Below are 24,634 nucleotides of genomic sequence, written 5' to 3'. Positions count from 1 at the left end.
CTTTTAGGAGAAATACAGCTTTAAGACAGATTTTCACTTTGCCTTAAAATTTCAAGATTGCTCTAAAATCACCCAAACATAAAATATATTCTGTCATTGTAGCATTATTACTGTATTTAGAAATAAAGCAGAGTAAATAAAAAATTTCATTTAAATTTTTCACCCAAAAATACATATTTATGTATCGTATACTGTGATGTGAAATGTATTTTTATTTGCATTATTATCAAAGAAAACGTCATTTAATAAAAAGAAAATTAAGTGAAATTTCATTTTATTTAATAAATACAATACAGAACGTAATTTTTAATATATTTAAATGAACGATTTAGTAATTTTTTAAAACAATTAAACGGCAAAATTTCATTCTCGTAGAAAACAAAATCTGTTTATTATACGTAACATTGTGTATAGTAATCTTGGCGACAAATGCAATAATAATTATATTTCTTTTTTTTTTTTGTTTTTTTTTTTTTTTTTTTTTTTTTTTTTTTTGACTATGACATATATTTAAACTTGTGATTTTAGTAATTTGCAAAAACTTTGCCTACTAATGCTGAAGATGTTGTTTCAATTACAACAGATTCAAATTATTACTCGCAGTTAGTCCTGTTGGCAGCATTTATTTTCACATTCTTTTTTCACATTCGTCTAACACTATTATTTATATAGAGTTAACGATAGTAGACTACACTAACTTACAGTACTACTACTACTTTCTATACTTAGCATCAATAAAAAAATTGTACCATATTCGTATTTTGATAATAAATACCTTATCGGTAAATCATTTCGGATCACTTTTAAATGAGCCGATAAAAACTGCTCTTCTGACTCGTTAAATTTGAATTACCAATAATTTTATGGAGTATTTCATTATTACTTACATCACTGAATGAGACCTTCAACAATTCTTAAAATATCTACGATTAACGATTGCATATTACTTTACCTTATAAACATCGAGTTTGTCGTTTATATGAATACATTAATAAAAGTCGTATGATTTAATTACAAATTATAAATGTCACTCAAAATTAACGAAATTTTTTTTCTATTTTGTAGGATTATTTATTTCTACAACATCGTTCAATAGTTTAAAAAATTCTTCGAACTTGCAACAAATGACTACATTAAATTTTCATTGACCAATAATATACGTTTAATGGAAAAATTAAGTTCTTTGATCAGCCATACACACAGATGTGAATATTCCATATAAAACAATATTTAAGGTAATATTTTTCATGATGGCTATAGAAACATGTTTTTAATTTTTATTTTTTTTTCACGTTATTTCATGAATAATTATATAAATCAGAATTAAAATTTGTGACTTATTGCATTTTTTGTTTATAGTAAATGCAATTTTAATTATTTCAATACAATATACAATGAATCTATGTGGCTGTGAGAAAAGCAAAATACGTTTACAATATTTGAAGTTATACTTTGAAATGATGAGCAATAAATTTTTTTAATTCATGTAACGTTTCGAATAAATAGATAAATGTTCTAAAGACAGAGAAGATGTTTTCATGCTCTCTATGCAGAAGAAGTAATTGCTGACAAAAATTAATGAAAAGACAATGAAAAGCTTATGTCAATTTTCGTTATATATATATATATAAATTACTTTAAGTTTTTGTAAAGTTACCGAAGTGTTTGCAAACGTATGTACGTAAATATTATTTATACAATTCAATGTTTATTTTTGTTCAAGTATGTAATAGAATATTGTTTATTCATACATAAATATATTTAAATCATATTTATCCGAAAAAAAACAGTTTTTTTTTCATATATATATATATGTGTGTGTGTGTGTGTGTGTGTGTGTGTAATGTAGTTAAATTATTATACAATGCAAAATTTCATTATGAATTTTTATTTTCAATTTGTACATAGCTTATTTGGAATTTTAACATTTTATATGAAAAGTAATATATGCATGCATATTACGATAGATAATAATATCCGTGCATAAATTTATAATAGAAATCAATTTTTATTTAATAACTTGTAATACATTGACTTATTCTTTATGAATTTAAATGTTTCTTGAATACAAAAATTTCAATAAGACATATATATTTAGAGAATTGACTGGTTTAGGTTCTTAATTTTATTTAATTAACTGAAACATATGGAAAATTTAAAATATTATCAAATCTATAATAAAATAATATTAATTGCCGTTAAACTAGAGAAGGGTTTACTGAATACAGTTTTTAAATTTTTTCTATTACTCTTAAGGATAATACAAATTTTTACAAATTTTCTAGCTTCGCTAACTCGCTTACGTTCTCAATAAAATAAAAGGTATCATAATTCCCTTAGGAATCTCGTCTTTCACGCTAAAATTTTCTCTAATTCTCTTCCACATCCATATATCTTCACTAATTTGTGCATTATAGTACATCACAGCACCCTCCACACTCCTCGAAAAATCTAATTAATCGCAAACATCAGTTCGAAATTACTACCAAACGTCGTTCTTCATTTGAGCTTCTCCAACGAATATCGACACATACGTATACACAGTTAAATGAGTGATCTGTGCACATGTATTTAGTAAAGCTGTTGAGTATACACAAATATAGCGTACATAAATAGTACTGGGCACCTCTAAATTACATAAACTATAGATAATGGATGTGGAGCTAGTGCCTCATTTCATTCCCAATATATAAAATAGTATCTATAGCATGGAAATATAGATGCATGTATATCTATATATATATATATAAGAAAAATAACAAAATACTTTCTTTCCTTTGGCCATTATGTCAGTAATTAGGCATTAAGAAAAAGGTAGAGTAATAAGGGTATAAAAAGAGATACGTCTCCGCATTTGACTGATTCCTTCCTGACCTCGGAGTAATCCTCACCGTTTCTCAAATTGCCGACCTCGAGTCAAAGGTATATGCGAAGACTGTTACGGAAGTTTAGTTTAATTACGTCGCTGCTCACGCTCGCCTGCACTAATTCCTCTCCCCCCGCTAATGGGCTTGTTTGGATTCCGTATCTGCCAGCGAACGAAAGCGTCCTAACTCTCTCAAAACATACGCAGTTTTACCGAGACCGAGAGAGAGAGAGAGAGAGAGAGAGAGAGAGAGTGAGAGAGCAATGGGAAGAATGGAAATAAAGAAAGAGGTGGAGGTAGCGGAATCGAGATAACTTTTACCAAAAGCGACGGGAGGAATTCCCAAAAGCCACACTTAGAAACCATTCGCCGGCTTCGTATCCTGGGCCGTTTGCTTGATGCTCCGCTGGAACAAGAATGTCTTTCAAAGTGGCGCAAAAACGATGAAACCGTATGTGGTTGAATAAACATGCATACTAATTACAAGACATTAAAATGTGAAGAGTACATCTCTTACCTTCAGGGAATAAACTTATTAAATGATACAGCTTAAGCTGCATAGACGGCATAAAATAATATTTACTGCTCTAACACAAAGTAATAGTTTAATTTCTCATATTCAACTATCATATTCATTTATAAATTAAAATTTTAATCCTACTGTTATTGCTCGTAATCATCGTAGATGAAGTTTATAACGTATTAACACTGAGAAACTAATTCGTAACTCTGTTGTCGGTATCTTCCATTAGTGACCGCAATTTCATTATCTGTTTTCATTGTATGTAAAAATGATAAAAATTCCTTTCGATTGAATTAGTTGGACAGTTCGAGTGCTATTGAAAATTGTTTATAATTTCAGTTTGCATTTTAGATTACCCCGATGATTTCACATCATTGCATTTTGTTTATTAATTTTAAATTAAAATCCATATAGATTAATTAATAATAATATAATTAATTATATTCCGACATTAACGTGTAAAAGAGGATAATTTTTATTTTCTATATCCGTAATTTCATTCCAAATGACAATTATTTCTCAAAACTTCCTCAAGAAGATTTTAAATAATTGCGTATCAACAAAATGTAAAACATAAAGATTTATTGTTACAAATAATCTAGTTACAAAATTACGTCGGTTAAATTCAAATATAATTATACAAATACGTATTTTTCTAAATTTTTTTTCAATTCCAAATGTACGATAATAAAAATTATATTCTCTCGTTTGACTTGTGTTTTAAATTTAACCAATAGCAGAGATAATGCAGATTGCCCTAATATTGGAGACTCAACTTTTATGAATTCCTCGTCGAATAATAATGATCATCATCCTCTTAGTTTCACTTTACTCTTAAGGTTTAGCGCTTTTGGTTACGTAGCGCCTTGAATTCTCTGCGCAATAAAGTTCTGCCATTTTTTACATTGCTCCGGTGCAAGAAGCAATTACTCCTGCATAGGCTTTTTCGATCCATGCTTTTCACGAGAGGAAGTTACGTTGTACGTTAGTCGACGGAAAATTGGTAATAAACTTCCTTCTTGTGAGCTTTATGCGAACAAAGATTTTCCTGAAAGCGAAAATCCAGATAGATGTTAGTTAATTTACCTCTTTGTCCTCTTAACTTTTTTTTTTTTTTTTTTTTTGACTTATACTATAACCAAAGCAATTGAAATGAAATAAAGAAATCAACGGCATTTATAGTCTTTTATTTTTGACAACTTTTTCATTTTTACTAAATTTTCACGTTATGTATATATTAAGATTTAATTTATACTTGGTGGGAAAATAGTTTTACTAATTATGATTATAACAGGCCGCAGGTTTCGTTGAAATTGATGAGATAACGAATATTCTATTAGAAATGTTTCGAATGAAGCAAATTTTTTGACACATACATAAAAATATAATCATATTGATATTATAAATAATGCATATATGCATTGTAATTTAATAATCGTAACAAGTTAATTATAAAAGAGAATTTTTATCCTTTAATTTCATTAATTTTATTTTATCTCTCAATTTTTACGACATTTCATAATAAATAACAGTATACCGAAACATTTATAAATTTTAATTTCTTTACTCCACATCAACAAGTCTACGTGATTTAATCGAAAATTTAATTGAAATATTTTTCAATTAAAAATTTGATAAATTTACATTACATCAGTGTAACTTTGTGTTTATCTTAGTCTTGGAATAATGTGATGAAAGACGTATAATTTATATTACATGAAATTTTCATTTTAATTATAATATTATCGACATAAAATAATTGTAAATAAAAAATATTTTTAAAAATTATACTAATTATAGGAATATCCTTTATAAGGTATTAGAAAAGATTAATATAATTTTGAGTAACTCTTATCCTATTAATTATTAATTTTTTATTTACTCAAGAAATAAGTCATTTTCATCCTTGAAATATTTTTATATTACATTTATAATTTATAAATATGTAAGCAGTCGTTCTTAATATGAATATTATTAATATTAATATAGTGGTAAAAAGGTATAAAAAATGTAAAACTTCTGATAAACCTTCTCTCATTATATTCTTTGAGCGTAAATTTGTTTACCATATGCAGTTATGTTGAAGTAATTAATATTACTTATTCTGTTTTAATGAATTTGTCACTATTTATCTTCATATTTATATAACTATTTATCTTTAATATTTGTATTCATTTTACATTTTTGAAAGTTCATTTAATAAAATAGTGTATGGGATAAATAATTTGTTTATAGATTATCAAAAACTTCTATTCAACTCATTTTATTAATTGATTGGATTATAGAGAACATGGAGTTTATATAAAAAAGAAAGTTTTAACTAATCAAATGCAACATTCATAGGAATCATTCATACCTAATCGTTCATACCATTCATTAAAATATCTAGAACATTCTGCCTCAATAACGAAATAACGTACCAATATCATTTTTCTTTTTCATTGTGGTGATTAATTTTTGCTTTCACGCACGTATATTAATTTCGTATTTTAATGCAAAGAGATATGATAATATTAAGTTAAGGTAACATTTGAACATTAAATTATGCGGATTGGCTATTTATAATGAATTTTTTTTGATGAAATTATTGCTCTGTTAATATAAAGATTATAAAATATTCACTACAACTTATTTACAGCTACAAATTATGTACAGACTATTACAGAGAATTATGAGGACTCAGGTGTAATCATTATCTAACCTCAGCAGTCTCAAGTGTTGCATTGTATTTATAACTCATAAGCCCCTTATTTTTCATATTTCATGGTTTTAATTTACATGAATTTAGTAGAAGGGACACGTTAAAATTAAGAATTAGTAATTTTCTATTTCCTATATTGAAAAATTATTTCATTAAAAATGCGTACGAATATTATTAATCCGCATCTAATAGAGTCATTATAATAAATACGATATCTATTGTAGTTTCAAAAATTTTCTAAAATACAATTTCTTACTCCTATAATGGATACATATTATAAACTAGAATTTAAATATATATTAAGAAGAAAGGGAATTAAATCTTAAAAAATACTTAATCTAATTTATTTAGAATTATTTCTTTAGACATAATTTTTGTAATTGAAAATTTATTGCACTGCATTGAAGACTTGCTAGATTATTACTCAATTATCTGTCAATTTCAATTTCACATTATAAACAATTAATAGCCATATTATTATATTCATTCAAATAATATTTATTAAGAACTAATTCGTACTTACTTTAAACTGAGGAGCAACAAAAGTCGAGATACTTAATTTTTCTCCATAAATCAGCCCAATAAATAATATTGTTATATAATATTACAATATACTCTCCTTTTACGAATACACACTCGAGCGATGAATTTTCAATGAATAAACTCACCTATCCCAAAGCTTTACGTCGTCGTCGTCGTCGTCGTCGTCGTCGTCGTCGTCGTCGTCGAATATAAACGTAGATTACTTTAGGCTTACTTGGTAATATCGAACTGCTCGTAGCGCAAGAGAATAGCTTCAGTAGCAGTTAGCTCACGTGCTATCGATGCTCATCGTCCAAATCGTTTCTCTCGTGCTGCTGCATTTCCACCTCCGAAGGAGCCAAAGTCGAAGAGTCGAGGAGTAGTCGAATGTTCACGGCACCGCGCCACCAGCGATACCAGGGCGTTGCTTGGTTCTTGGAACAAATTAAACGGCGACATTACAATGTGATCTAATGGCCGACTGCGATCACATCGACAATTCGGCGAACCTATTATCAAGCTTCAACCTATAATATGCCGCATTAACCAAAGTGGAATATTATGCGTAAACTAGCCGAGATGATTCGAGCACCTTGATTATCTCATAGATGTTAAAGAGATTTATTTTTCTCTAAGCATTTAAAGGCATTCGATTTATTGCTGCCATTCATTCATAAACCCCGTGAGCTTAACGAGAAACATTAATTTCCTAGTTCTATATTAATTTCGAGAATAAGTGAAGCTCGTATACTGATATACTTGAGAATATTCATATTAAATATATTTAGCTAAATAGTAATTTACGCAATTGACGCAAGAAAGGAAACAAGCAAGTGATTTGAATTTCATTATGAAATAATTTATCTATATGTACGTAAGTATATTGAATAATACGTCACTGAAAAAGCAACTGAAGTGTAAACAAAATTTTAATTCATAAGCATACAATTATGTAGTGATTAATTGTTAAAAGTTATTTTCACTTTCTAAACCACATTAATTACAAATTTAAACTACATTATATTCTAATATAAAAAATACATAAATAAATTTTAACAAATTGATACAGTTAAATGTATAAAGTTAATGATTAAAATTTTATTGTTCCGGGATATAAATATAAAAAAAAGATTCGAGTAAATTAATTTAATCAAGAAAATAAATCATTATTCTTTACCTTGGTAATTTCATTTGTAATAAAAAATTAACTAAAACCAATGGTCCAATCTTCATTTCGTTAATATCAACTTCAAATATATTAAAGCAGTATAAAATAATTTTTTCATTTCGGATTCGGACAAACCGATCGTTCTATAACTAGCTCATCGCGTTTAATTAAATATATTAAATTCTTAATTATCTAATCAATCCAACGCACTTTCCATTGCGTAAAATTAATGAATAATTATAATTAACTAAGTATACATCTTAATGAATATTAACAAAACGAAAATTTGGAATTGTACTATTAATCGAAAGGGAATACTATATATTTGTACGTTTCAAATGATTATTGCTCTTACCACATAATACCTTGAAATTTATTATATCTCTATGTTTATGTGAATGACTGAAACATATACATTAATGTACATTTTATCGCACACATAAATATTTGACGTGAAGATAAAAATCCCTTTACCTTAAAAAGGGAATATACGTCTATTTTATACGAATGATAAACACTATAATCAAGTGTACTCTAATAATTTTCCTTCAAAGCAATTCGATAAAGATTTATATAATCAAAGTTATAGATTGATAATTTCAGTAATTATACGAAATCTTTCAGTACAATTTTATTTACATCTTCTGATCTGACATTAATAACAGAGTGTTCAATATTTCAAAGAATTACAACAACAACAAAAATGCACACATAATAATGCTTGAAAGTAAAAGATAAATAAAATGCTTGAAAAGTAGCCTATATGGTCTCGAAATTCCATACTAGTGTGTGTATCCAAGCGAATATCTATATTCTTGTTGTATTAGACTCTAAAATTGTCCGAGGCCAATATGAATAGAGATAATCCCTTCTTCGGCTCTCCATAGCGAGTTAAAATTTTCCACAAATTTCGCTGTAATGGCTCATTGAGATTTTATATTTTAAATACGACAAATACGGGCGAATACTTTTGACATCTTTTGCCTCTGTCCTTCTGCATTTTGAATGCGCTGAAGGAGCAGAAAATAATATCTCCTTGTTCTTTTAGACATGAAATGATAGCGCTTGTGTGAGCTCGGGTAGTTCAATGGTAGTGATGGGTGAAGCGAGAAGAACAGATTCTTTTGTAGTTCAAATAAGAGACTAAGGAAGGAAAATAAAGAACTACAGATGAGAATGAAAGAGAGAAGTATGAAAGAAAATTGTTGAAAAGGCAAGGAAATATACACTTAAAAAATTAAAACTTAAAAAACTACTAAAGTAAAAACAATAACATATATACAGATTTATTTATATTAAGACAGATAGATAGATAGAGAGAGAGAGAGAGAGAGAGAGAGAGAGAGAGAGATAGGGGGAAAGAAAAAATATCTTATATGTAATTAATAAAAATTACAAAATCATGAGATAGCGAAGGAAATTTCAGTGAAGTAAGAATGAAAAAGAACACAAGGCAGTATCACCCAAAGTAAATAAAGAGTTGTACAGGGAGGATGAAAAGGCAAAGGGTTGTCTCTTGTGCATAAAGCAAAAAAAAAAAGTAAGACGGAAGGTAACTCTGATGCTAAATAGAATTCTGACATGTTCGAAGGCAGAATCACGGTATGTTCTAAACGATCGACGTCATAAAAGTTGTTCAACTATATCACGTAACTCTCGCTCAGACAACGTTTTTATGGTCTTATTTTTTTGCTTTTACTTCTATTTTTATTTCTTTTTTTTTTTATTCGTTTCGTTGAGTAAGCTAATTTACAGTATAAAATAAGTATTTGACTCATATTAATAATTAATTATTTTGTAATTTATAATTAATAAATATGATATTCGAATTTTCCTATTCAAAATTTTGCATTGTAATAAAATTTAAATTCCGACTTTGACGGATTTCTGACATAATATATTTGAAAATTAATTTAACATTATTTTAGTCATACATTGCTTATGTAGTCATTATAAAATTTATTAACGAATACAATTTCAATGAATTATTTGTATTTACTTTATTTCAGAGATTTTTTTTGTTTTTTTGTTTGTTTATTTGTTTTTTTTCATTTTTCTTTTTTTTTTTTTTTAATAAATTATGATAGTTTAAGGAATAAAATATTAAATTTGCATTTCTATATTTGAAAATTATTATTGCTTTAATTTTCTCTTCAGTATACATTCTGACGAAAACAATCGATTCTATAACTCATGAAAGTTATAAATATTATATATACATTTTTTTAGTTAAATAAATAATTTGTAAATTAATATAGAATAAACCATAATCCAAAATACTCTCCTACATCAGATATCAATGTACATTAAGTAACAAAATATAATAATTTCAGCAGTGAATAATATTAAGCAATTATAAAATTTTAGTGAGAAATATCGTGTAAATAATATAATAATGGCTCTATCGTAATAAATCATCGTTAAAAAATCTATTCACGCGTACTCGTTTTAAGTTTAATACTCTAATTATCTAAAGTATTGATAAATAAAACAATTACTATTACATATGAAATAATAATGTGTATTATGGATATGTATAAATAATTTTTTATTGTAATTTTATCATTTGATATTAAGGAATAAATTATTTTCCAATTAAGACAGTGAATTTTAATAAAACTTTTGAATATTTACAAGGCTTAGAAGTAGACTTTTAACTATATACTTGCAAAATGTTAAAAGTACTTTTAACGTAAATATTTATTATTAGATGAACACATTTTTTGTATTTAAAAGCTTCATTGACACAATCTATATTATATTTAAAAAAAAAAAATCATCCATTAAACAAACCATGCACTACCGGGCGCTTTTTAACTATGGAGAAGAAATATTTACACATTGAGTGATTATCTAAATCGAATAGTGGCAACAATATAAACTAATCACGCAATCTCCCTTCTGTTTGTTTGTGTTTTTTTTTTTTCATTCCAAAAACAACTCCTTAGATACATAATTCATTTCACTTTCACTCAGATACTTAATATAGTTAACATTGATAAATTATACATTATCTAAATGAAAGAAAAATTCAAATAAGAAATGAGACGTAAGCATATTGGCAAGAGATTACCTCGTAATATACTATTAAAGTACTTTAGCGACCATCACATTATTAACCCTTCTTTTCGATTAAACAACCCCAAGAGAAACATAATTGTAGTAAATGCTGAAGTTCTATTGTATACCAATTTTCTCGCTCTATATATATTGTTTATACTTGGAGTGTAGTAAACGAAATTTGATTTAACAATTGATTCGATAAAAGTATTTGTACACTGTATATCTAATGTTTCAGAAAATATATTCTTAAATATTATATAATATTATATAAAAAAATTTACAGTCGTTCTTATTCTAATTAATACAAGTATTAAGTTACATTTATAAATAATCATTGTTTTAAGTTAAACAAATTACTTATGCATCTTTGCTTATGTATTATAAAATAAAAATTTTTCAAAGAAAAATTTCAATATTGTAAGTATTAAAATCTGTTATACTTTAAATATATTAATATATATATCTAAATGGAACATTTAAACTTTCATTTTAAAATATTAAAAAGTTTCTAAATGCATTGTCTAGAAATAAAACTCTTAAAAACTTATTATTTTTTTCTTTGAAAGTTCTTCAAAATATTTTCCTAAAATGTTATATATAAGTATTTGCTCAATGTCTTTAATTTTAAAAGAAATTGTTTGTTAACATTTTTGAACGAGATACGATAAAACATAATCCTTATTGCAAGCATTATTATTTTAATCAAATAGGTTTCACTAAGATAATTTAAAAAAACAAGTCTTTTTTAGAAATATTATTAAATTTCTGTAACATCTTACATCTTTATGCAATGCAATTTTTGAGAGGAAAATATAAAAGTGTTATATTAAATATAAAAGCGATTTACATCGTCAGCGGAAATAGTATTTTCTATTTTTTCATAATGGACGGGAAAGCTGAATCATTATAAAAGTTCTAAAATTTTAAACATTGAAAATGAGCATCGAATATTTAGAAGGAGAATAAAATAAATATCTTGTTCAATAATATAAACAAATAATTATTTAACATTTATGTATAATATCAATACGTGTATGTTTCATTTGTCAAACGATATGAAAGCATGAGATTAAAATGAACACTTTTAAGCTTATCTAATCCTTATGAAAACGAATCCATTATATTTATAGAATTTTATATTCTTCTAATATGAAGTGTGAATACTTATTCTCTGTAAGATGTGATTTTAAATAATGGATTAGTTCATTCATAAGTAAGTAAATTAATATTATGATAAATTGGAAAATCCAGTAATATAATAATATTTTATTGTACGAATTATTTATTTTGATATATTATACATTATACAGATAAAATGAATAAAGATATTCAGCTCTAATATAATTATATATATATATATATATATATATATATATATATGTATAACTAGAAAAATATAAATCGCATGTTGACACGTGACCGACTTATTCATCCAAACGTATAATCATTTTTCACAAGCACATTATGTATTACGGACTTTTCTCTCACGCTTGGCAAACGCATTGACCGCGATGAAAAGGGAAAAAAAAGTACGTAAAAAAGTATCATAAGCCGCTGAAAAATGTAGAAAAATGAATAAGGTAGATAAGCACGTGATTAACGTACCCTTACTCCCCCAAAACCGAAGGTACAGACGAATCAACAGACCCTTGAAAGTAGTCTGCCAACCGTGGCTCGTTAAAATCACCGACGATGATGGTACCAACGAGAGTGCGACCTTCAAGTTGCGACCTGAACAAGTAGTCACCTAACACCAGCTTATATAAACGGACGCGAAAGCCACCATCACCTAGCGGGAGCTTTCTCTCCCCCGTCGCTCTCACTCTCTCTCACTCTCTCTCACTCTCTCTCCCTTCTTGAGCACGCGTCCACATACTCATCGTAAACACGCGAACAATGAGACTTATTAATGAAAATAAAAAAATTTTATAATGAAAAAAAAAACTTTTTAAGAAATTAAATCAGAATTGTTTTAACTGTATGCGTTAAAATACTTTCCGTGTGACCGGATCTTATCGATATTGATCAGAATGTCTATTTTTATCGACGAAAATGATACATAGACTATTTATTATTTAACACTACCGAATAAAGTAATGTCGTCTTTGAAAATTTCAAACTACGATAATTATTCAACCATGAAAACAGAAACACCTGAAACATCGTATTTACAATACAGAACAAAAGGTGTTCCACGCGTATCGATTTTTCAGCGACTACATCCACATATTCATAATTACTACGCAAAAATTTTTAAGCTCACCGCATTTGTAGCAAATTATTACCGAGGCATAAACTGAAAATGATAACGGCAGACTCTGCGTGACTCTTGCCTTTGCTAAGCCTGAAGCCCTACTAATAAAGATGAGTATGATTGGGGTGGTGTAGTGTGGGGTGGGGACGACAATGATGAGTAAAACAGCTGAGAAGAGGCGGTTGTTGCTATGCTTGAGTAATGCCTGCGTTGTACATTTTATACTCTGTAAGGCTTTGTGTTGTTGTAAACGAACGGGTATTGAACGGCTTGAAATAAATATAGCGTGAGAAAGAAAGACAGACATTAGTGCAACGCATGCAAGGCCCAGTTTGCGGCGATGAAACGTCGTTGTTTTCATTTTTTACGGTTGACCCCGATGTTCTGCCGAGAAACTCAAAGAAATAAAGAGGTTGCCCTTTTAAAAGAATGCGCAGATTTTTCTCGTTTCCCCGCCACATGTACGAGAACGGATGTAATAGAAGAAAAAAAAACGGCAATGCCGAAGAGTGGTAAGGAAAGTTTACTCGGATACTTTAATAAACAAAGTAACGAGAAAAATAGAATTTTATTATAGCCTAATGTAGTGTGAAATCAGTAATTCGTAGACGACCTGCGGTCTATTTAAATTCACCACATAAAAATCTTAAATGATGTTGAGGAATTTACTACCTATTCTTCTATTTCTCTCTTCTTACTCATTCTTCCCCTTTCTCTCCTCACCTTTCTGCATACGTGTGCGTGTGCACATACTTTAGCCTGGTTTTCCCTGGAAAACGTGAAATTATTCTGCATGTTAGCGATGTAAAGGGCTAGTGCAGAAAGTACGTGCCACGTCTAGAATTTGGAATAACTGAATTATGAAGCGCAGAATGAAGGAAGATTTTCCCAAATTATTTAATCAAAACAAAAATTTACATATTTTGCATTGACAATTTTCTCCCGCGAGTTTCTTGAGCCTTAAATACAAGCGGTCCCTGATTCAAAGTAATACTGAATAAATGAAAGTGATAGTTAATAAAAATTTCACATTTCATATTTAACTTTAATTTCAAATATTTCTACTTTTCATCCTTTGAATATGTAAGAATTACATATATCCAAAGAAAAAAAACTATTCTAACAAAGTGCTAATAATTACTATATAATATTTATATTAATGCAAAAGTTTTTTTTTGCTATAATATTTTTAATAAAACTCTAAATATTTAATATTAAACTTATTTGTAAAATTACATTTTTATATTTACATATTTTATTTATTATCGTACCTTTCTTATTCAAAACAATCTTAATTTTAATTTTAATTCTTCGTTATATCCATATGAAATAGATTACATTGCAGCTTTCAAAATTGATAAATGCAATACTTCATAGTAAATAGAATCGAACACTTATAAAATAAATTATATATCTACATGATATAAACTGCGACAAATATTCATATACAAATATTCATATGCTTCAAAGCATTGAATTTCGGTATAAAAAGTAACTCAATACAATACGCAAGATTTATGAATTTATGGTTTACTGAATTTTACGTAAAACATAATTTAACATTAGATAGAAAAAAAAAAACTTTTATAATAATGATGAATACATTTTACTATTCAAATAAATAATGATATAATACACGACAAGAAGAATATAATACTTATGATTATTGAAAATTCTTAAGTTATTATTGTAGTGTTTAAGCATTTTCACATGCAATTATAAAAGGAAACATACAAAGAGAATTAAAAAATAAATACGCTCCTTTACAAAAATTTTTCGCAAGTTATAAATTTTTCAGACCCGTCATTTACGTGACAAAAATGAAAGCTTCTCTACTCTATTGTGATTTATTAAAATATATGAAAATTTATATTTCTGTGATCAATTATTGATAAAATGTAGGCAGAATTTTAAATCATATTTAAAATAAGTTATTAATTGAAAGATTTATAAAATTATATTCATTTTTATACGAATGAACAAATAGCAAAATGAATAATTATTATGTATAATCATTGTATGTAAGCATTAGTACAATTATAATTAGAAGAAGATAAGAACTGAATCTTGTTCTACTTACGAATAACTACAAAGTCACAATTTCTATATACATATATACATGGATTGAACATGTTTTTAATTATATGAATTATATGAATTACAGTGTCGTGACAAAAACATACCAACTATCAATGTATTTTTTTTTTACGAAATAGTGCAAAATTAATATAGTACTTTTTTTTAGTGTAAATGTGTTTATACATAAAATTATCACTATCGAGAAAGGTATTTTTTAAAAAATTAAAAACCACATAAATATTGCACAGCAGAAGCAGCGTGAATATCTAATAAAAAGGATATACAGATCTAGTCATTTAATTCCTTAATGCCCACATCTAATTTATTTTTTAATTATCCTGATAAAGTAGGAAATAGCAGCATTCTCAAACCGATAATTCAATGCGTGGTTAAATTAATTATAAATGTCCATGGATAAATGAAATTTGAGAGCATGCCGTGCTCGAACGCTCCATAGCATCGACATACAGTTTAGTAGAATGCAATGCAGAATGCGAAATTCTATTCGAAGTTTATTAAATTTATTAAGGGTCAATTTACGGTGCTACGTGCAAAATAATCACCGCCTATAATGTAAAAATGGCTTGAAATATAATGAGAAATGTAAGAAAAATAATGTCAAATGTAGAAATGCGTGAATCTATTATATAATATTTAGTGTCTTCTCTTTGAATAAATAAGAATCATCGTATGTTTGAGAAAATCAGATTTTAAGTACTACAAAGACGTTATTCTTTTGAAAGATGAATCGCATATGAAAATAATCAGGCTAGAGCCAACTTAGATGTCCTTCAATATACATATATATATATATATATATATATAGAAAGTTTATAATTTAGTTTATTTTATTCAATCTTATAATTCCCCCACATCGTCTTTTCGCTATTTTTACAAATCCCAATATACGAATTATCCATCTTTTTTACCTTACATTTTATTTTAATCACCAACTCTATTTGTGGTTCCCAACTCCCAATTTTCATCTTGGTTACACCATCTCACAAATATAGACAATTGCAGTTGAATTACGATTTGAAATTTATTGGGCTTGATGCAATCGATCCACCCATCTCTTTCTCGTTATTGGGTCATGTCCTCTTCTCTTTGCCTTCATACTTTGGTCGTATCATCCGGTTATCCCAACTTATGGATTAATTCTATTCATTGAATTATAATACCTATATACGCTTACATAACTCCCCAATAATTTTTAAATCAAACTCTAAAGAGACAAGAAATCTAGGCATTGTATTATAGTGATTAATTAGTTGAATTATAAACATAATTTTTAAGGTCTTATTTGTAAAAGCAAATATAAATTAATTACCCTCATTATTATTATCATCGCTATGATAAGCATAATTATTGTGATTATTATCATCATTATTATTATTCTTATTATTTTTTAAAAATATTATTAAATATTATTACTGTTGTTATGCAACTGATTAGTTTTCACATACAACGATAAAGATACGAGTGAGGAGTTTTATTCAAGTGTCTACGTGATGAAAAGAATTTAAAAATATTGAAGTTAATAAAACGCAGTAGCAAAATTCAATTTACGTACTAAAAGTAGATGCAGACGAAGCGGTCAAACAAGCTTGGAGTATATGTAAATACGAGTTAACTTCCTGAATTTTATAAAAATTAACAGAATTTTTAACTGCTCCATTCAAATTCATCGTTTCTTTTCTATATATTAACATACGATAATATATTTTTTAATCAAATTCGTTAAACACATGACAAATTTTATAATTAAGTATATACCATTGTTAAACAAATCAGACATATGATATTAAATTATGATTTATTTATATATATATTAAATAGGTTAATTGTATTTATTTCAGTCAAAAAAGAACAATAAATAAATTGGTAAAAAAATATTTTAATACGTGGAAAGCAGTAAATAAGGATTCTGATAGTATAACGTAAAAGTAAGTTAGAGTACCTTAGTTTAAAAATGAATTTAAACACATTTTATTTATATTCTACACTATATTTTCAATTATATAATTATAAGTGTATAAATTAATGAAATCATTTATCATTTTAAATAAAATTATTATGTTCTATTAGACATTAAATAAAAACTTGTCAATTTAAGAATTAATTAATAATATAAAATAAAAAATATTTAAAACACGAGTAGTTCCATATTTCTATAACTGTATCATATAATTAGTATTACACATCATTATATTATTAATTATTAAATCATTACATTGAAATAAATCTTAAACAGTGTAATTATAAATTTAGACAATGATTTAATTTTTATGAAATTTGAGTTATGAAATAAAAATATTACTATTGAATACATATTAATAACTTCATTTTCGAAAGAAAAGAATACATCAAGATTGTGTAGTGTATGCAATTATTTTTTCATTATTTTAAATTAAATCCAGTCTTCATTTATTTAGTACAATATTTTTATATTTTACATTCATATCTTCCATAATCATTCAGATACTATTTCTTATTATTGTCTGACTTTTTGGCTTCATAGTTAAAAATTTAAGAAAGTAGTCGAAGAAAATAATCTACTTAAATAATATAATTGAAAAATTAAAAATGGCTTACAATTAATCACCGCTATTATATGTTTATATCGTATTCTAATATATGGAAAATTCGACAATTAAATGATATCGTTTATGCATAAAAAAAATTAATTAATCATTAAAATTATAATATTATGATTTTAATTTAACGCATTATTAGTATTATCAAATGTTATCTGTACTTTTTAATTCTTATCTACTTAATATTCGAGTGAATAGAACAAGTGAAAGTTGTCACTAAAGGTAAACTTAATTGATGAGAAATACATTAACGAATCAGCAATTCTGAATATTTGGTATCGAATGAAAACTAATATTCAGTGCTAATCTCCCCTATTAAATACCAAATATTCCGAAGGACATTTGAGATGATCGTTAGACGTGAGCCACTTACAAGCAGATACCAACTACATTCTATTGGAAAAGTAAGGATCTTACATCAATTAACAATGTACCATCTACCGACAAGAGTCAATAACTATTTTAAACTCACCTAACAACTGTCGCCAGAAGAATACGTCAAAACATCGATAAAAGTAACGAAAAGTGCATCTCTCTCTCTCTCTCTCTCTCTCTCTCTCTCTTCCATTATTAATACTATTAGTTATATCTTTACTCATTCAATCACTAAATTAAAAGAGTGCGTAACGTTTTTAGTTTCTATTTTTTTTTTAGCATTTTAATCAATCTACTATGTATTCATATTAAATTTAATGCAAATATAAAAAATTTAACTATTTCATACAGTTATCTTTGCATTGTAGTATTTATCAATTTACAATTTTATAAAATTTATATTAAATAATTTATAATGAAAAAAAAACTTAATATTAAACGAATATTCAAAAAATATTTTTTTAATGTTTTAATGACGAATTTTACAAAGCTAATTAATTGCCTAATTTATACAATAATTTAAGATTAAAACAATATATTTCTTTACAATTAAAAAAAAAAGTAAACATTTATATGTTTATATAAGTTATATATAAGTTTATTTAAAAATCAGGTCTTTAACATGTTAATTTTCTAAGATAAATTTTATTAAAATTATCAACAATAACCTTTATTATAATTGTTCAAGTAGGTTAGAATTAGGTATGATTGGAAATCTATTTTAATGATTAATTCACATATATGTATGTATAAATAGTAGATAATTTTTCTTTAACCGATACCCAAATTATATATATATATATATATAAGCTAAATATGTCATTGAGATACTTTGAATAAATTTAATCTAAATTTAATGAAATTATGCGGCCCTGCTTATGTAACACTGTCTTTCTTGATCAATTATAGAAGTCATAGATTCTCGGGAAAACATAAATCAAACGTATGTCATAGCCGCTTTACGGCACGGCGCCCCATTGCCTACCGTCCAAGTTTATTCCCTCGCTTCTCCATTTCCCGATCTCACGTTTAATTGATTTTCGTTTAATTAAAGCAATAGACACATTGAATACGATTGCGCTTCGAATTAATCGTTCTCTAGCTAAACTGCGCTTCGCGAGTCGAAGATTCGTGGGAGCATTTATGTATGTTTCAGCAAATGTGTAGCCTTCTATATGAAAGAGGAAGAGAAAATGATTACGACAGATATATAGAAAGAAGGATAGGAGGAAAATCGGAAAATGATAGAGAGCACACTAGAATGAGGAAGAGGTAGAGGCTGAGTAAGCGATAAGATAAAGAGGGGTGAGGATGACATGAAAAGAGCATTGTGTAAGCATACACACGCCAAGGTTCATTAGTCTATATTCCTCTCTCTCACTCTCTCTTTATCATTCCGTTCTTCTTTATTCTTCTTCCTTTCGCCTATTTTTTACTCTATATTTTACTCTTTCTTTGCCCTCTCTTCATCTCTGCCACCATCTCTGTCTCTATCAATCAACTTTCTTATTTACCGCTCAAAAATAATCAATATTGCTAAGCAGTCTTTACTAACATTGTTCAAAGTACGATATGATTCTTTTTAAAGAGATTTTTGTAACTATAATATTTTTAGTCAATAATTTTTTTATCAATTAAGAATTGTCTTTTATTAAAAATTTATTTCATTGGATAAATTATTCAATTTGCTTTAATTATAAAATGTATTTAAAGTTTATAAATACTTAGTTGTTTTTAAAAAGAATAAAGCATTTGTTTATATATTAAAATTAAATAAACAAATACTTTTTAATATTTTTTAAATATTGAAATATTGTGCCTACAATGAGAAATTAAAGACAATAATTTAAAAATAAATTTTAATTGGAAATGTACATTTCTATGCAAGCTAAGTTTACTTAAGAACTATAAAGTTTTGGCGAAGATAAAGTGATAAATTTCTTAATGTTAAGTTCATAATATTAGTATATATAAATAAATAAATAAATACATACATACATATATATATATATATATATATATATATATATATATATATATATATATTTAATATTGCAGCTTTTCAATATTTTTCTAAAACTTTAGTTTGAATTTTAGAAGATTATTCATTTTAAAATTTTAAAAGAATTTTGTTAAAAGAGAATAAAATAAAACAATAATATTTATTAAAAGTATTCTTCTAAATGTCATGATTAATACATTTATTTTTAATGTATATTAAACGTTGTTCATTTGATTATAAAATTGTTATTGAAATTTTTTACTGAGTGCTAACATTTTGTCTGCTAGTATTCAAAACTTTTACAAAAATATTTATATTTAAACTATAAAAGTATTCATAGAAGTTATACAAGCATCCACAAAAATACGGATTTTTAATCTCGAGAACACTTGCTCATGTGCAAATAAAGTCAGGATGATACGACGTGTCAACGCTTTTACTTTACCTGAATGAATTAAGTGGTGGGGCACAGCAGCGGCTTATATGTTTGAAAGTCATTTTCATTTACGAAGGCGCCTGTGAGCAAAAAGAATGTTAAAATATACCTTTGCAAAATTTTATTTTGACACGTTTCTTTTAAGTTGCGGGATACGACAACAGAACTAAATAGAAAGTCAGGTTTTTATAATCCCTAACTAAAGCTATAAAGAAAAATAAGTAGAAGCAACAAATTCAACGACATTACATTAGAACGAGCTTTGCCTTGACGAATATAGAAATATTTGTAAAATCTATTCCAATATTTTCATTAATTTTCGTATAAAATACTTGAATTGTTTTTTAATATCTACATGATTATTCGTTGCATTTCATTATGTAATATTTTCATGAAAATATTATGTTTAAATATGTATTGAAACATTTACTTCTTTGCAAAATTAAAAATATAGATAATATAGAATTAAACTCATTGTCTCTATTCTGCATTAAAAGTTTTATAAAATGAAATTAAATTTCTATCAAGAGTAAAAATCATTTTTCCCTCGTATCTCTAGATCTACACGTCAATGGTGATAATTTTTTTGCAAAAATTAATATTTGCATTTTGCAATTAAGATAAATTTTTTTTTCCCTCATTCTAAATATCTAATACCACATATACATAATAATAAATAGAGTCCTGCTTTAAATTGTAATAACAGCACTTTAAATCTGCTAAAGTGGAGACAGCGATATTCGTACAGGTAACTTAACTATACAAACTATTATTACCTTCATACTATCTGCACGCACTCTCGAGCTTTCTCTTCTTCGTAGTTATTCGCAATGTATATAAGCAACAACAGTATAGGACAAATGTAGACGTCAGAAATTCAACGTATCTCATTCTCGAATAATTACCCATCCGGCAAATTACTTTATCGCATGCACGAGAAGTCATATAAAACCACTTTAAATATAAGATATTATAGCACCTATATAGCATTTTTCTCGAATACGTTTAATAAAAATTATATCAATTTCATATCTAATATAAATTTACATAAAATTTATTTCACGTCTACTTTTCATATTTTAAATTTAAGGAAACTTATTATGATGAATTAACAAACTTTATAAAAATTTTACATTTATTCAATTTATTTACATTTCAAAGTATGTACTGGCCAGTATTGAAATAATGAAATTGAAACGTAACATTTAATCAACTTTAGCTTAGCTATTATAATATTGCTGGTTAAGCAGCAAATAAACTAAAATAATATTTAAAAAGTGTAATAATATGTATGTGTATTAGATTTTCTAATATTTGATTTTTTTTCCTTAAACACTTTATTATTAGAGGATGAATAATATGAGAAATATCCAAAAACATAGTAAATATTCTTTATGGAATAGATGAACAATTTTTATCGTTAATACAATTAATTAAAATTAAAAGTCAGCAATAGTCAAATTATATTATAAAATCGTAATTTTGTTAATCAACAGATAATCTAAATATATACTATATATATTTTAAGATATTGGTATTTGTAATTACGATTAAGGATAAACAGTAAATACCTGTTTTCTATTAAAAAATTCGAGTTTTCTGTATAAAGTAATGCAATTTCGTTTTGTTTATCCATATAACACTTTATTATTAACACTTTATGAAAAACGGAAATAAGTCTATTCATTAAAGAAATCTTTCCATAATGTCACATTACAATTATGTTGATTGTTTGAAATAGTGTTGAAAATTTTTAATAAAATACTATGCATTAATCACTACGACATTTCCCTTACAAAAGTTCGAGAGGTTAGCATCTATTTTGCAATGCAAGAGAAACATCGCTACAATGCAACTTGTGATATTGCATGGTGAAGTAGTAGCAGCTAATTGAGATTGCATGTAAATACTTTCACAATTGTGAGTATTTATATGTTCATTGTGTATTGTAAATTGGATTGAAAGTTTTGTACGTTGAAATAAATTTTCATAATTTTTCTTAACATCAAATTCACTGTGTAATCTCTATATTGTTGTATACTGATTTTGTTTTATCCAATTTATGAAATAACGAATGAAAATTTAGGGCATTTTTTTTTTATCGAAAAGACAATTTTTATAAAAATTAAATACAATTAAATGATGCATTAATTTTTTAATTTATGAGACTAAATTTATTATAAAAAAAAAAATTAGTTATGAAGAGAAATTTGATGAATAGGAATTACATATATATTAAAATACTAATTAATAAATATTTAAATTATATATATATATATATATATATATATAATACCAGAGATTTTTATATAATTTTACTAGAAAATTTCCACTAATATTAAGTAAACATTGATAATGGATAAAATAGATGTAATATAATAATTATTATTTATCTAAATAATACACACACACACTCTCTCTCTCTCTCTCTCTCTCTTTCTCTAAAAATAATATAATAAAATATAATAATATAATAAGTAAAAAAAATTGCAAATGATGTAACAAGATATGAGTGAGTCATAATAATAATAAAAGCAAATGAGACAAAAGTCTAAATGATACTATACTTCAATGATATTTAATCTTTAATCTCGTCTGCTTATCCAAAATTTTCTCAAGTATATGTGAGCCGCAAATAGTAACTTGATAATTCGATTTGTGATGCAAGAATGAGAATATGGGAATTTACTAAAAAAATAAAGCAGAAATCACTTTACTCTGATGGGTAGAATTCAAATAAGATTTTATTTAAAATTCAAATGCAATTCCTTGTCGAGTTGATCAGATCGTATGAGTCATAAAATAAAATTCTAATGATCGCATATGAATAAAATTTTAGTTTCACTATTACCATATAAAGTAAATGAATGTCTTATGCATTATGATCTACCCTAAAGATTTCCTTAAACTTCATATTTTACCTAATACTTCTGAAAATTACATAGCAAATGATAAAAGATTTTTTAGATTTAAAAATATGGTCGTGTAACTACGTATCAATCGTAATTCAATCTTTTTCTGTAATCAATTCTTTCATTTTAGTAAAACTTACCCTTATGAGAAGATAAATCGACGTAAGGTATCCCAAGATGACAATTATCATGAAAAGGGTGATTGCTCCTTTTGTCCAAGCTTCAGAAAAGCCGACTCTAGCCTTTTTCGGAAATAAATAATGTGATCCTAAAAGAATTAATTTTCGATTAAACACCTAGAATTAGAAAATTCTTGGTATTAAATATTTTACGAATTTATATATACATATTTTTTTTCTTACATACAACAATATTTGAAATATAAAAGTTAGTATTTACTTTCAACTAAAATTTAAAATTAAAATTTTCCATATGTACACGTATCTACGTACGTGTGCACGTACACAGGGCAAACACGTGCATATGTAGGCTGATAAAATATTTATGAAAATAATTGTTATATTCTAAAAGGAAAAAAAAAAAAAAGAAAAAGAAAAAAGTTTATAAACACTAAATGAGATTATTTTCATATAAAATACTGTCGCATTATCTTCTTAATTTAAAAAAATGAAATGCAACTGCATATATTTCTCAATATATATAATATCTATGTGTATTTTATTGAAATATATTTTCATGATTGGCAATATTTTTCTGACTTTATTTAAAAATAATTGAAAACGTGTCATGAAAGCTTGAATTTGTAATAACACTTTTATTATTTATTTTTCTTTTTTTTTTTTTTTTTTTTTAATATAACGCTAAGATAATAGAAAATCTAACCTCAGTATCGGGAGTAAAGCAAACTATGGGATGTTGAATAATGGGACAGTCTGAATTGAAAATTCACTAACACGTATAATGTTATTGTTTAATGAGATGAATTATAACCGTTTATATAAGCTATGCATGTCACATGAGCAAAATTATAGAGTAATTAAAATTTTCCACGTATATTAGTTTTTAATTTGCATGAAAGACAGGAATAATAATATAATTTTGAAAAATGTTTAAATCTCAGATGTTAACGCGCTAAAAGAAATTTTTTTATATTCCGTAAAAAAAAAAAAATTATA

At 26.2% G+C, this 24,634-nt stretch overlaps 2 protein-coding genes across 2 annotated transcripts in view; one reads left to right on the top strand and one right to left on the bottom strand.

Annotated features, from left to right (window-relative positions):
* Positions 1 to 24,634, top strand: part of dpr1 (defective proboscis extension response 1) — a 363,596-nt gene that overhangs the window by 152,965 nt on the left and 185,997 nt on the right. The gene's annotated exons all lie outside the window — the stretch shown is intronic.
* Positions 6,865 to 24,634, bottom strand: part of LOC105368657 (E3 ubiquitin-protein ligase MARCH3-like) — a 33,539-nt gene continuing 15,769 nt past the window's right edge. Inside the window, exons 5-6 of the mRNA XM_011507720.1 lie at positions 23,639 to 23,766; positions 6,865 to 7,046 (exon numbers count right to left, since the gene is read on the bottom strand). Of these exons, the coding sequence (XP_011506022.1) occupies positions 6,909 to 7,046; positions 23,639 to 23,766 (266 nt within the window). The 3' untranslated portion in view covers positions 6,865 to 6,908. The remainder of the gene's footprint in view (positions 7,047 to 23,638; positions 23,767 to 24,634) is intronic.

Source organism: Ceratosolen solmsi, unplaced genomic scaffold (assembly GCF_000503995.2).
Source record: "Ceratosolen solmsi marchali unplaced genomic scaffold, CerSol_1.0 scaffold1, whole genome shotgun sequence".
Lineage (NCBI taxonomy): Eukaryota > Metazoa > Arthropoda > Insecta > Hymenoptera > Agaonidae > Ceratosolen > Ceratosolen solmsi.
This window is presented reverse-complemented; position numbering and strand designations above follow the sequence as displayed.